This window comes from Elgaria multicarinata, chromosome 17, assembly GCF_023053635.1.
Source record: "Elgaria multicarinata webbii isolate HBS135686 ecotype San Diego chromosome 17, rElgMul1.1.pri, whole genome shotgun sequence".
Lineage (NCBI taxonomy): Eukaryota > Metazoa > Chordata > Lepidosauria > Squamata > Anguidae > Elgaria > Elgaria multicarinata.
Genome location: NC_086187.1, coordinates 19159505 through 19174474, shown reverse-complemented (window position 1 = coordinate 19174474; position 14970 = coordinate 19159505). Strand labels below are relative to the sequence as shown.

General features: G+C 42.7%; 1 protein-coding gene across 1 annotated transcript in view; it reads right to left on the bottom strand.

Moving 5' to 3' along the window:
- The window catches only part of VWA3A (von Willebrand factor A domain containing 3A), a 37959-nt gene that overhangs the window by 1430 nt on the left and 21559 nt on the right, over nt 1-14970 (bottom strand). Inside the window, exons 23-32 of the mRNA XM_063143044.1 lie at nt 14818-14928; nt 13371-13468; nt 13073-13225; nt 10401-10509; nt 9965-10109; nt 9307-9451; nt 8553-8704; nt 7573-7699; nt 6345-6442; nt 4173-4233 (exon numbers count right to left, since the gene is read on the bottom strand). Coding sequence (XP_062999114.1) covers nt 4188-4233; nt 6345-6442; nt 7573-7699; nt 8553-8704; nt 9307-9451; nt 9965-10109; nt 10401-10509; nt 13073-13225; nt 13371-13468; nt 14818-14928 — 1184 coding nt within the window. The 3' untranslated portion in view covers nt 4173-4187. The remainder of the gene's footprint in view (nt 1-4172; nt 4234-6344; nt 6443-7572; nt 7700-8552; nt 8705-9306; nt 9452-9964; nt 10110-10400; nt 10510-13072; nt 13226-13370; nt 13469-14817; nt 14929-14970) is intronic.

The window sequence follows — 14970 nt, the reverse complement described above, 5'->3', positions numbered from 1 at the left end:
TTTCATCCTTTTCATACATTTCTCTCTCTCTCTCTCTCTTTTTTCAGCCCTCACATCATGTAAATGGAAAGACCTGCGCTATCTTGCTCTGAGTTGTTCTCTGTCACATCTGGTGGATGCTGTAGAGACACTTTAAATACAGAAATCGTATCTGTTTGTAATTTATTTACAGCACAATCCTATACACAATCCTATTGAGTTCATGGGGCTTAGTCCCAGGTAAATAGATGCAGGATTGCAGCCATAGGTAGACAGGGGAAGAAATGTTTATTTATATCTTATTCATCCAACCAACCACTCACCTGCTCAGTTTAGCACTTATTTTGGAAGAGAGGTAAGAGTAACGCTGAATACTTAAAAGCCTACCTGAACGTAACCCAGCAATGTAACCTCTAGTCCAGTTTAACAGAGAGTTTGGAGGGCATTAAGAAGCAATATTTGCTTTTTGCTCCCCCAAGATAAAATGTGTTGGGAAAAAACATTTCCTCACTGTTTTCCCACTGCAGTAACTCCATTCAGCCTCCCTAATTTCTGGGATTCTTCACCATTTATCGTTGTTAGTGGATAAAAATATTTAGTGGATGAATTCAAGCTGAAATTCTATTCACATTTACTTGGGAATAAGCGCCTTTGAACTCAGTGGGACTTACTTCTGAGTAGGCCATCATGGAGGGATTGCTCCGTTTGATTTCCTTTAGGCTGCCATTTAGCAACGAACTAGGCTAATCAAACAAACAGGTAAACTGCCACATATACTTGTGAAAGGTGTCCTCAGGTGTCTTCCCTGCTTCAGATGCTGAAATAAATCTGAACCTCTTCTTGCAGCTGACACCTTTGCTTTTTAGCCAAACTGCAAAGCAGTTGTGATGGTGACACAGTGCCTTTAGGCAAGGTGTGCCCAAATCCCCACTTTGGCGTTGTTTTTGTGACAACGAAAAGACCACAAGAAAGGGGTACCCAAAGGCAAGCTAGTTGGGCTTACATTACAGGGATGCTGGGCACGTAGTCCAAGAAGGCACTGGAAAGAGATGCTCTAACAGTACTACTCTGTTCTAGATCCTCTTAGGGCAAAGCCTTCCTAACCCAGATGTTTAGGACTACAATTCCTCAAATCCCCAGCCATTGGCCATGCGGACTGAGGCTGATGGGAGTTGAAACCCAAAATATCTGGAGAGCACCGGGGTGGGTAGGTGGGATGGGGGGTTGTTTTAGGGTGCTGTTAAAAGATCCCACCACCCACTCCAAATTGGGGAGGGGGAGGCGTGGGAGGGAGGGGAGGGGGACCCCTTTCCCCCGGCTTGATCAGAAGACCCACCCACCCCAAACAAACCCCCAGATCCCCCATCAAGCTCACATCTTCAGGCCATCCATTTCGAGGGGGTGGCGGAGGCGGCAGAAAAAGGCGCAGGCTGGACAGCCCGCGGGCAGGCGGCCACGGAGGAGCCCAACGCCCGCTTGCCGGTACTCCGGTGCGAGCGCGGCGGGGGCGGGCCGTATATATCAGATAAGCGGCGCACTCACAGGTAGATTATTCTGTTCTCCCATCCTCCCGGGAGAGGAGGGAAGTTGGTGGTGGTGGGGCAAAGCAGGCTATAGGCTACACTCCTGTATATATACACGCTTACCCGGGTAGTAAGTCGCATTGAAGTCGACAGGCTTTACTTCTGAGTAGGCGTGGCATAGGATTGTCGTCTATGTGCCTGCTGGCCTCACAGAGCACTAGCGCCTTGAAAAGGGCTTGCGCGGAGAGACGGGGCTCACTTGGCTTTTCGGACTCAGGGTCATCTTCATGAGTACTATATATTTTTATTATCAGTATTATTATTAACGTGCATTATTATTTAATTTATTAACACGTATTATTGTTTATTTTATTTATTACTACAAACATTAACATTTATTATGATTAACGCTTGTTTTATTTATTAACATTTATTACTATTATTAACATTAACGTTTGATATGTATGATCGTTATTATGAAGTCTAGTATTACTAATATTATCATTATTATATTAGCAGCATATTTTCCCCCCTGCAATTGAAATCTCATTCAACAGAAAAGCAATTATAACATCTCTGCAATATTTATGTGGTATGTTTTATAAAATTTGAAGTTGCCATCGTCGGATCATGCATCTAATACTTATTATCAATAACAATTAGATTTATAATGTTAATTATTAATAATTAAAATTATTATTAGTCATGAATACTGTTAGTTGCTGCTACAACTTGCAGAAATGGAAATAACCCCCTTACTTTGATCCAGCCAATGTCATTCAATGAATTATTTATAATACCTAAAATAAAAAGGTGTGTGTATATAGGTTTTCTATTAATTATATATTTTATAACTATCTGTCTTACTCAGCAAGAGCTGTTAGGCTAGCAGTTACTAGGGACATACTTTTAGAACTCCCTTCCCCTGGGAGATAGGTATGACCTTATCACTGCTGACTTCAAAAAAACAAATACAAAAGGCACTTTTATTTTGGTCTGCATTTGGTGCTGCGACTGTTGGGTGTGTATTTAATTTGTATATTCACATCTACTAATATTGTACGCCACTTTGAGAGAGGAGTGCTCCCTGAAAGGCAGGTTTTAAAGTCTTCTAAATAAATAAATATGTGTTTGTATAATTTCTTAGACACTTACAATCATAGTCTGGAGAAAAGAAGATTGAGGGGAGACATGATAGCACTCTTCAAATACTTGAAAGGTTGTCACACAGAGGAGGGCCAGGATCTCTTCTCGATCATCCCAGAGTGCAGGACACGGAATAATGGGCTCAAGTTACAGGAAGCCAGATTCCGGCTGGACGTCAGGAAAAACTTCCTGACTGTTAGAGCAGTACGACAATGGAACCAGTTACCTAGGGAGGTTGTGGGCTCTCCCACATTAGAGGCCTTCAAGAGGCAGCTGGACAGCCGTCTGTCAGGTATGCTTTAAGGTGGATTCCTACATTGAGCAGGGGGTTGGACTCGATGGCCTTAAAGGCTCCTTCCAACTCTACTATGATTCTATGAAATTAAAACATTCAAACTTTTAAATGGCTAAAACATTTATCCGCTTAAGTACAACCACTCCATAGAACAACTAACGATCAGTGAGAAAACAGACAGTTTGACTGAAATATTGATTCTAGATTTTAATGATGGAGAGCATCTCTCTGTGTGCATTTATATCTGTTTTCTAGGCTTGATATACTTTTTATATGTTTTAATTAATACATAAATAAAACATTTATTTTTAATTATTTGATTTATCGATTTATTACATTAGTATCAAAACATTCCTTCAAGGAGCTCAAGGCAGTTGATGACATACCCCGCTGGTGGATGCTTCTCTCGGCCACCAAAAACACACACACACATACACACAATAAGAAATGCGAAACAGTCCAAGAGATGTACACAACAGCGTAAGGTAACAGTTACTCCAGATAGTTATATCTGTTTCGTTTCTTCATCAGATCACTCTTAACTCTTTAATTGCAGGCAGCTGGTCTTGAACATCCATGGGGTGATAACCTTCCAAATCTCCCCCAGCTTTGGTTTTTCAGTCTGAAAGTGGTCCGTTTAGCTCGGAAGGAGACCACATCAATCCCAAGCATCACCCAGTGAAAAGCACCAGGGGGCAGGTGATGGAAGGAGCTCTGTTAGAGACCCTGGCGTGCAAAGAAATTACGATCTGTCTTACATTTTGCCTCTGTTGATATGTTACTGCCCCTTTCAGAGAAGCCAAGTAAAAGTTTGGGAAAAGGGAGAGAGGGATGTAGATTACAGTTCAGTTAGGTCAGAGTTGTCGATGAGTGCCATTGTCTTTTACAGTCCCCAGCTGAATTTGAGAACATTTCCAGCAGTAAAAGCATAATTTTCTACATCATCCTAATCTGGAGTGTAACGTTAGTGGCATCTTCTGTTTGAAGTCTGGTCTGAGTTCATGCAGGTTGGCCTAAACCTATTGCAAGGCGGTTCTCACAAAGACAAATATCTTTTGCCACTTCAGGCCTCTCTGAATAAACAGCACTAAATGAAACTCTTTGCAGATTCATGCATGTCTGATGAATCTCTGATCCTCTCCAACGTCTGAGTAAACTTGACAACTTCTCCCATTGCAGTTTCATTTCATTTCAGAAGATCTAAAAAAACAAAAAAACAAAACCCCTACCTGGAGGCAGATGTATTAGGAGGAATGGTCTTTTTGATTCGATTTTTTTTGTAATAGCGATCTAGCGAAAGAAAAATAAATAAGGCAAAAAATATTATTAGGATTTTCTCATGTCACACCAAGATGGTCAGAATTGTGCCATTTTTTCCTCTTCCCTACCAATTCCTTCTTCCTTTTGTGCCATGTCTTTGTAGATTGTATGTCTGTGGGCAGGGCCTTTTTTCTTTGGTTGAGGAGCCCAATCAAAATTACTTTAAATGAATAAAGAAGCAACTAAACAAGCTAGCGTTGAACTAGGACCAAGGAGACCCAATCAGCCATGAGTGACCTAGGACCAGTCATTATCTTTCAGTCTGGCCTATCTCACAGGGTTGTTGTGAGGATAAAATGGTGGCAGCAGTGAAGGACCATGTCTGCCATCTTGATCATCTTGGAGGAAAGTGGGATATAAAATGTAATAAATAAATATTTGTTTTCCATTTCTGATAAAAACATTCGGGGTCCTCTGTATGGATAGTTAAATGGGATGGAAATATTTTTTTGGGGAACCCTGCCACTTCTTCTACATGGCAGCAAAAATGAGGCAAATAGTGCTCAAGAAAAGAGAATTTTATCGTTTTGGAGATGTCTCCTTTTCCAGGATCTGTATATAGCCATTCATTTCCTTGATCCTGAAGAAAGAGACATCTCTAAAGTTCCTTCCCTCTCAAGTTTTTATTGTTTATAGCCAGTGGCCATCACAATACAAACACAAAGCACACAGGTATAAAACAGAAAAAAACATTTGATACAATAGAGCAAGAACACAACAAAATGATCAGGATTTAAAACATTCCTTCCGTTTCAGCCCCTTCGGATTTGACAGTGGTCTGGTTTAGAAAACCTGCTCTTATTTTTCTTGCAGCTAGTGCAAACAAAGCTATCCTATAGCTGATGAATTTGCCCACATCAGCCAACAGCCATCTAATTTTAAAATTGTCTGATTGGCCTTGCAAGGTGGTCTGGAAAGAAGAATACATTTAGCCCTGGGCGAATTATATAATGGACAGTGTAAGATATAATGTATGAGATCTTCAATATGTCCTGCTTTGCATACGCAAAAGCGCTCTTTTACACGTCTATTAGAAAATCTTCCAGCCAGATACTCAGCGGGCATCATTTGAAATCTGAGCTGGGTAAAAGCATGCCTAACAGGGAAAATGGTTAATTCTTGCAAATAAGTAGTAGCCCTTTTATGATCTGTTTTGATTTTGGTATACCAAGTAGCAAATTTACGGGGTTTTATGTATTTAGAATCTACGAAATGCATAGAGCGCAGTAACAGTCTCTCTTTTTTTGAGCACTGAAGTTTGCCTCCTTTTTGCTGCCTTTTCCCTCTTCATCGCCTACTCATGCTGTCAACAACAACAACAGTTTATTGCAGTCAATAGACCATTCCAGCAAATAAAAATTTTACATACAAGCAAACTGAACATACCATTAACTATTAAAAGTCAGGAGATCATAGAAGATCTAAAAGAAATGGCCAAGTTCAAAAACTTGGCCACTTGCTCAGTGATTGATTTGTCTATATTACAAAGTAAAAGAGACGTTAAGAATTCAGTTGGGTGACCAAGATAAGATTGTAAAATAGGGTTTAGAAGATTGTTTCTAGCCCCTAGATAAAATCTACAAAACAGTAAAACATGAGATACAGTTTCCACTTCACTATTGTTGCAGGGGCAGCCTCTGTTGAGCACTGGAATTTTATTAAATCTGCCCTCCAGAAGTTTGGAGGGAAGGACATTAAGTCTGGCTAATGAAAATGCTCTCCTGTATTTAGGAATAGACCTACTCATACTGCATGGCAACTAACGCCAAGTGCTGAGTGGTTTTATGCTCCGTCTCGTCACATGGATGATGCGATTTCTCCCCATGCATTCGTTGACAATGCAAATCCCCTTTGGTTTTTTCTTTAGGAAAGGTGGGTGGCAGAGTTCATGCTACTTTCCTTAACAGTTCTCATTGCTTGGTAAAGTGCATTTTGCCCTCCTGTTTGGAAAACACTCGTGGCTCAGCCCCACTTACACAACGTTGTAACCAATGTTGTAACCAGATGAGCAGGGAATTACTGGCTACAGTACGGAATTCAGGGAAATTTAGTATTCTTGAAAGCTGACAGCTGTCACTCACCTAAAGAACTTGGCCTGCATTAAATAGCTCCTAGCTTTCGCTACTTCTTCAGCAAGTTTCTTTAGGTCGTCTCCTTCAAACAAAGGGAAAACTGGATCCTGAACACAGGAAGACAAGAATGTACATGCTTTGTCTTACAGCGATTTACTTGCATTTGAATCACCAGCCCAAATCTTCCCTCTCATGCTGCACTTATCAAGGACGCAACTTATGGAACAGGATAGATGTCATCTATCTGGGGAAATGAAGATGGCGACAGCCAGTGCTGGAGTCAAGGGTAGGCATGGATGGGCATTGGGTGAGGGTCCATGGCCCAGCAGGGGCATGGCCATGAAAAGAGCTCCTTGGACTGGCTCCTCTTCGCCCTTGCAACCTGCTTGTTCAGCTGCCTCTCGTCTGGCCCAGAAAATAGTGGTGGTGGGGAGGAGCAGAGGCAGATGCCATGGGCCTACTCGCTCTCCGCCTGCCAAGCAAGCAAGTGGTAGCCATGATGAGAAAGAGGAGGAACAAGAGCGACTGGTGACAATGGTAGCGAGAAAGGAGGCTCGCTGAGGAAGGGGGGTCCATGGAGGTACGTCAGAAACCTGGAGTTGGCTCTTGCTGCAGCTGCCTAGCTTGGCACCTCCCAAGGCCAAAACATCTGGAGGGCCACCAGTCACCTGTCCATGACACAATCCGGCCTCTGCCATCAGCCAGGGCCACTAGGAGGCTGCATACACACAAGCACATAGGGATGATGCCAGCGTCCGACTGAGTCCGGGAGTTCAACAGATTCCCCAGACCCAGTCGGGCATCCGCAATGCGTTCGCGGACCCGTGCTCCAAGCGCCCACGAGTCCTGATGAGTGCTCAGCAGCCATTCAACTCTCGTCCAGAGTTTCCACTGTGCACCACAATGCAGGCTCCGGAAATGACACATTTCTCCCCGATATGTCAATGGCCCCCTTTACGCAATGGGGGGAAATGCGTAATTTCCGAAGTGAGGTCAGACAGCTGCTGAGTGCTCATTGGGTCTCACCAAGCCTCAAAAAAGCTCACACAGCCTGATGGGCAGGGGGCGTGGCATCAGGACAAGTATCCAATGACTCAGACGCAGGTGAGTTCACCCACCCCTACTACTACATACACCTTCCAGGAACAACATCAGAACTAAGGGAAAACCAGCTTGGCTCCAGCCAACGTTGAAGAAAATGGGAGGCCACCCAAGAGACTGAGCCAACGGGACGTACGTCTTCATCTTTAAAACCTTCTGATAGGAGCCGGTGCGCTGCCAGCTGTCCGTCCAAATCCCCGTGACACCGATGGTAGCGTCCACCGGTCTGGAAGGCCAGTTTCTTGAGAAAGTCATTTGCTCCGCTGTTCAAGACCAAAAAAAAGGGAGTCTTTTATGTTGTTTTCTCAACACATTGCTTCTAAAGAAGCCATTTCGATGCATATGACCGGATGTGATGTTTCAATACGCATGAACTTGACTACATGAATACAGTTGCATCGCTGCTAAGAAATGTCACCCGCTTCCACTCATAACCACCGGTTCCAATCTGAATTGAACTCGTTGCGGTTTGCCAATAATGAGTCAGGGGATTAGGGAGAGTGGGGTATTTTATAACCTTTATCAATAGACATTGGCCTGGTTCACATGTAATGACAAGCCAGAATATGGGTTGAGTATGGGTTGTTGTTGAATCATGGGTTGTTACATGTAAACCCTGCACTATGGTTTAAACTATGGCTTGTTCACCATGAACAAGCCAGAAAGAGATCCCATGGTATGTTGTTGGGTTGTGAACTCTGGGTTGTTCATGGTTAACAACTCATAGTTAAGCCATAGTGCAGGAAGTAATGATATGATCCAAAAACACCCCACAATTGAAAAACAACCCACCATGCAACAATACCCAATACCCAACCCATATTCTGGCTTGTCATTACATGTGAACCAAGTCAACACCACTTGTTAATGTTTATTTTTGTGTAAAAAAAAAGAAAGAAAAAGGACTTTGCGAAAAGTTCTTTGGAAATTAGCAAGAATATGATGGTGCTTTTGAAAAATGTCAAGACCATTTGAGCTCAGTCCTAATTGTAACATGCCGTGTTTCAGGGAGGAAAAAAGTGTGTGAATATGGACAAGACCTTGCTAAATTGGCAATTTCATATGTCATCTAAAATAAATGAAAAAGTCAACTTTTTTCAGCAAAGTGACACCTACCTGTCTGAGCAATTAAATGAAATAGTGTGGATTTTTATTGTTCGCTTCCTCAAAAGCATTTCGATTTCTTTGAGAACCAAATTGCAGCTGGTGTCTGGTTTTCCATCAGTCAGAACATACAGAGCTTCTACATCTTGAAGACTGAAAGCTCTCTGAAAAGCAGAATACGATAGCCTAAATACCAACCGATGCAATAGAAGAATAGTGTGGTAAAATTAATCCATTCCACAGGTAAAATGGCCCTTTTTTCCTTAATGTTTTAATTTACACTTTGACGATGCTTTGGAGCTAGTTTTGACTCAAGTCTTAATATCTAAGTGGCTCAGCCACTGTCATTGCACCCTCCCTCAAATCCTTTAATAATAATAATAATAATAATAATAATAATAATAATAATAATAATAATATGGTAGACTTCCTTCCAGGAAGATTCTGCTCAACAAGCCTTCTCCAACCTGAAGCTCTCCAGATGTTTGGGACTTCAAGTCTCATCAGCCCCAGTTAGCATGGCCAATGGTCAGGAATGCTGGGAGTTGTAGTCTAAAACACCTGGAGGGCACTAAGTTAGGGGAGGGTGTTCTTGAATATTCCACTTGAACAGAGGTGGAAATGATGGATGGATGAATGGATAGATAGATAGCCAAGATTTTCTGCAGGAAGACACCTACTCTCTGTGACAGTGGCTTCTCCACACATGGTCCGGAGTTTGTGGTAGCCCTGGTACACATAGAATGTTCTATCCTATGTAACAAACCTGTAAAGCCTTGAGGATGGATGTGTTCCCATGAGCTCGAAACATGGACAACCACTGTGCGGCATCATGGCACGCTTCGTTGGTGGCCTCCACAAGGCATTCTTGCCACACATCAACACCTTCTGCAAAGCTGATCAGGCTGAACCTGGGAAGGAAAACCAAATCAAGACAGCTTGTCACTCACCTCCATTCACTGTAGCACAGCTCTTTGCTACGTGATTTGTTTGTCCTTATTTCGGAGGCAATGGGCTAAGAAAAAGACGGTCAGGCTGGGTTGCCTGAGTAGGTGATTACCTCAGCATTAACCTGCTAAGAAATCCCCACCTGCGTTGGCTGAACAATCTGTACAATCGCTTGCAAATAAACACGCAACCTTTCCCCCTTTTCTCTCTTAAAGATTCTCCTGCCACATCTTAGTAGGGTAGCCATTAACTCATGGGAGGCCTAAGACATTTCGCTGCCTGAAGCAAAGGGCAAGATGGCGCCCGCCTCCAGTTCTATGTACAGAAGCCGACCCACTGCTTCACTTTGACAGTTTAATCCAATGAAGACTGTTGGGGAAAGTAACGCTAGACTGGTTTACGTATCAGTGCAGGCAGGGGCCACTTTGATGGGACGGGGAACACCTTGAAATCCAACAGGCCTGCGATTTCCTTACTTGGTATTATTCTTCCTCAGCTGGTCCCAGATCAGGGAGGTCAGCTCTTTGGCGACTTGTTCTAAAGAACGGTCCATGGACCCAGATGTATCAACTAGGATGCAAACCTTAGCTTCCAAAATGACACCGAAGAACCGTCGGCTTCCTATTGAAACGAAAATCAAATGAGATTGTGAACACTGAATGCCATGCAGTGACTTTGCCTCTATAGCACAGCACTTTCAGCATTTTCTTTTTTAGAACAGGGAATATGCGGCGTTTAATTGTGAAAGTAAGTGTGATTTCCTACACAGAGCAGACCCACTGAAAGGAATGAGACTTAAGTTCGCCACGACTCGCTTCAGGCCCATTCATTACAATGGGTCTACTCGACGTAGGACTAACGTTGGATACTACGCATGGTGCCACTTCCCAGTTTTAGGCCTGATAAACACACCTGAAAGGAGCCACTGCAGTCTTTGAACGTAACGCCGCAGCACACGCTCCGTTTGCTCGATATACTCGTCCAGATCTTTGGGCTGAATGTGCAGGTGTTTCACAATGCCCTGGAACACAAAGGTGAAAGGTGGCTACTAGGAGCAGGGCCTTCTCTGCTGTGGCACCCCGGCTGTGGAATGAGCTCCCCAGAGAGGTTTGCTTGGCGCCTACAGTGTACTCCTTCCATCGCCAGCTGAAGACCTTTTTATTTTCTCAGCATTTTAACACTCAATTTAACTTAAATTTAAACTTTGCTGTTTTAATTCTATATTTTAACCTATATCAATTTTCGCTGTGTGGTTTTAATCCTGGTTGTGCTTTTTATATTGTATTTTGTATTCGTGTTTTTAAATTGTTGGTCGTTTTTATGCTTTCCATGGTTTTGATTTTTGTGAACCGCCCAGAGAGCTTCGGCTATTCGGCGGTATAAAAATGTAATAAATAAATAAATAAACAAACACACACAATACTTTTGGTGAGCTGTCTGGCTATTCAATTAACTGGTCTGCGGTGAGAGGGAAAAAGCACCAAATAAGATGAGAAAAACGGGGAGACGTAGTCTGGTGCTATGAAGAGCGTGTATCTTTAATGAAGAGTCTTAAAAAACTCACCGTTTCGGATGTACAATCCTTCTTCAGGAACCGGAGAAAATCGTAGTCTTTCTCGGTGTTCCTGTTGAGAATTACGTTTGGAGCAAACGCAGTTCTCAACAGGAACGCCGAAAAAGACTACAATTTTCTAATCACTATTGTCGTTGTTATTATTATTATTATTATTATTATTATTATTATAATATTTATTTGTATCCCACCTTTTGCCCAATGCTGGGCCTCAAGGCAGCCTTACAAAGTTTAAAACATACATTGGTGGTGGGGGGGAACATAGTTTAAAATACACATCAAAATGATAAGACATTAACATAGATGGAGGGCCAGATTATTCTCCAAAGGCCTGCTGGAACAAACAAGTTTTAGCCTGCTTCCGAAAGCCCAGCAAGGATCCAGCCTAGCTTCCCCGGGAAGAGAGTTCCAGAGCACTGGAGCAGCCACCGAGAAGGCCCTGTCCCATGTTCTCACCAAGCGCGCCTGTGAAGATGGTGGGACTGAAAGAAGGGCTTCTCCAGAAGATCTCAAAGCACGGGCAGGCTCATAAGGGAGAATACGGTCTTTCAGATAACCTGGACCCGAGCCACATAAGGTCATTCTTCCTTTTGAATCACAACACCATGTATCTAAATCCAGCCCCTGAAGAAGGATTGTACATCCGAAACGTTGAGCTTTTAAAGATTCTTTATTAAAGATACACGCTCTTCATAGCACCAGACTACGTCTCCTGCTTTTTCTCCTCTATTCAATTAACTGCTCTGTCCGAATGGAGGCCGCTGGGAGATATTATATGATGGTTTCTTTAGAGTTCAGTCCGAAGCAATAAAGAAGGAACCAATAAATACACAGGAAATGGCCTTGTAGCGAATCGTACCATTGGTCCGTCCAGTGCTTCCCAGTCTCGGCCCCCCAGATGATGTTGGACTACAAATCCCATCATCCACAACGACCATCGTCAATTATCAGGAGTGGTGAGAATTGTAGTCTAATGTCACCTGAGAACTCAAACTTGGGGACCACTGATAAGTAGCTCCCAAATGAGCCTGGAGAATGTCCAGGACTGAACTTAGGACCTTTTCACATGAAAACCATGCGCTCTGCTCCTAAGCTTAGGGCCCTTCTCGTAGGTATTGAAGCAAACAATGGAGGCTGGAGGCTCTGAATTTAGTGGGAGAGTGAATCTGCTCTGGGTTTCAGCCAGAACTCTAAGGGAGTTATCCCAAGGTGCAAATCTGCTCTGGGTTTCAGCCGGACCTCTAAAGGAAGCTGTCCAAGGTGCTGAATCTGCTCTAGGTCTGTCACAACCTCCCACAGCTCTAAGGAGTCATCCAAGGTGGAGAATTTGCTCTAATAATGATGATGATGATGATGACAACTTATTTATCTTTTTCTTACCCACCTCTCTCTCTGGATCAAGGCAGGGAACAACATAAAATACAAAAATACTATAAAATACATAAAACTGATTAAAAACATATAAAATGATTACATTATTAAAATGACAGCCAGACATCTTAAAATTCAACTGGGTAGGCCTACTGGAAGAGATCATTTCAGACACAGCCAGTCCGACCTCTAAAGGAGCTATCTAAGGTTTTGAAACCATTCTGGGTTTCAAACAAAACCAGTTGGACCTCTAGAGTACCTGTCCAAGTGCTGAACCTGCTTTTTTGGGGGTTCTGCACCTTGAATAGCTCCTTAGAGGTCTAACTAAAGCCCATCGGGGGGGGGGGGGCGAATGAGTTGTAGACCCCCTATCCTCCCTCCACTCAAATCATAGCCTTCCAAGGCTGCTGTTCCTTTCCCCCAAAATATAAATTAATTAAAAATAAATCCAGTGTTTCATTACAAGCACTTATCCGCTCCTTATTTTACAGCCCCCGAGAGACCAATATATGAATTTGATTCCACGCATGAAAAGACACCTTGGAAGTCTCAGCCCTCAAAGCAGACGTCTGGGTAATTTGCAGAGATTGCTGGGAAAACATGTCATGCTCCATATAGGACACAAAACCATGGGACTTACCTGCATTTCTACGCTAGGGAAGATGTCACAGTACTTGGCCGACACTTTCTTGCCCAAAGATTCTACCATGTGCCTCTGATGCGTGCACTCAGGTCCAAAGATAAGACTGGGTAACTCTAACTTCAATTTCTTTATGCTGAATTTGCTCAGCCACTTATTTTGAGAGAGAGAGAGGGGGGGAAGGACATCAGAGTGTGGTGTTAACGGTACCTGGTGTGTGCAGTAGCCGAGGAAAACACGAAGTGCTTTAAAAAAAACAATTCCGATTTGGGCAGCGCAATATGAAAAAATATCATACCTCTTTGCTGGAGCATATTTCTTCTTCGTGAGGCAAAACGACCAAAGGAATCGACTTCCTCACACACTTGGGGTTTGAATATTTTTTATAAACCGTACCTAGGAAAAGAAGCAGCAAAAGATTTTGCGGACGGTCAGATTTCTAGCATTTTTGAGGCAGCTGATATATGGACAGAAACGCTGGGCAAGATGGACCCTTGGTCTGATCCTGCACGGCTCTTCCTACAGTCTTGATGACGTCCCTTGTTGTCGTCCTATTGAGTAGCACTTCCTTGTGACGGCATGTAGGGGATGACAAAATTGTCAATTTCGGGTTTATGCACTTTCTCATTTTTCCAACAGTAAGTACATTTCAGCCAGGTTCCAAATCAGGGTACACTTTTTTTTAAAGCCTGCATGGAAACTTAGATGCATCTTCATGCACAACCTTTCCTAATGTATGTATTAGTCTGCTCTCCCCGCCCCCCCCCCCCAATATACGTATTTTTGTGCACACTTTTCCTCAAGGCATGCATTTGACAATTTATTTATTTATTTATTTAATACATTTTTATTCTGCCCAATAGCTGAAGCTCTAATTTAAGTTAAATTAGGTGTTAAAATACTGAGAAAATAAAAAGGTCTTCAGCTGGCGATGGAAGGAATACAGTGTAGGCGCCAGGCGAACCTCTCTGGGGAGCTTGTTCCACAGCCGGGGTGCCACAGCAGAGAAGGCCCTCCTCCTGGTAGCCACCTGCCTCACTTCCTTTGGCAGGGGCTCACGGAGAAGGACCCCTGTGGATGATCTTAAGCAATATCCTCTAATTTAATGTGTTTTAGTGTGTAATTTCCACTAATTTACATATATTGGTGTGCACTTACCCCTAATACAGACCCCCCTCCTATGGAATTCCCTGCCCCTGGAGATCAGGCAGGCACCAACTTTGTATTCCTTACAGCAGCTCCTGAAAACATCATTATTCCAGGAAGCTTTTCCTTAATGACCAGCCACGGTTCACTGTACATTTTGCTTCTTTTAAAACCTATTTTAAAGTGTTTTATTCTGTTTTTATTTTATTTTACCTTGTACACCGCTCTGGAATTTTCAGTGGGGAGCAGTACATAAATATTGTAAATAAATAAAATAAATAAATAATTTATGCATTTTTAAAGTGGAGAACTGCATTATTTCGGTTTGCTTATTGGTTCAGGAGGTGGGAATCTATCTAAGTTTGCATAAAAATTCAGACCAAAGAAATTCCTCCCCCATCCCTGCATGCTACTAAATTCTCTTCCAGTTCAACTCATACGAGAAACGGTGCTGATAACTTGCATAAGCGGATTTGCCAGAGAAAGTTACGTGAAGTGACAGAGAAGAGGAGGAGACGGGTAACTCACCATATTAAAGGTTTTAAAACCTTGCTGGTTTAGGAAGAAAAGAAAAAATCCCATATCCTTGGGACACATACCTATGTTTTTTCCTTTATCTGTATAAAATAATGAATGTGAAACCTCCGGACGTTTCTTTGGCTTTACGTTGGCTTTCTTTCTTGATGGAAAAATCTCCCATATTGACTGTACTGTAACACAATAGCAGAATATTATTCGATTGCACCCGTATA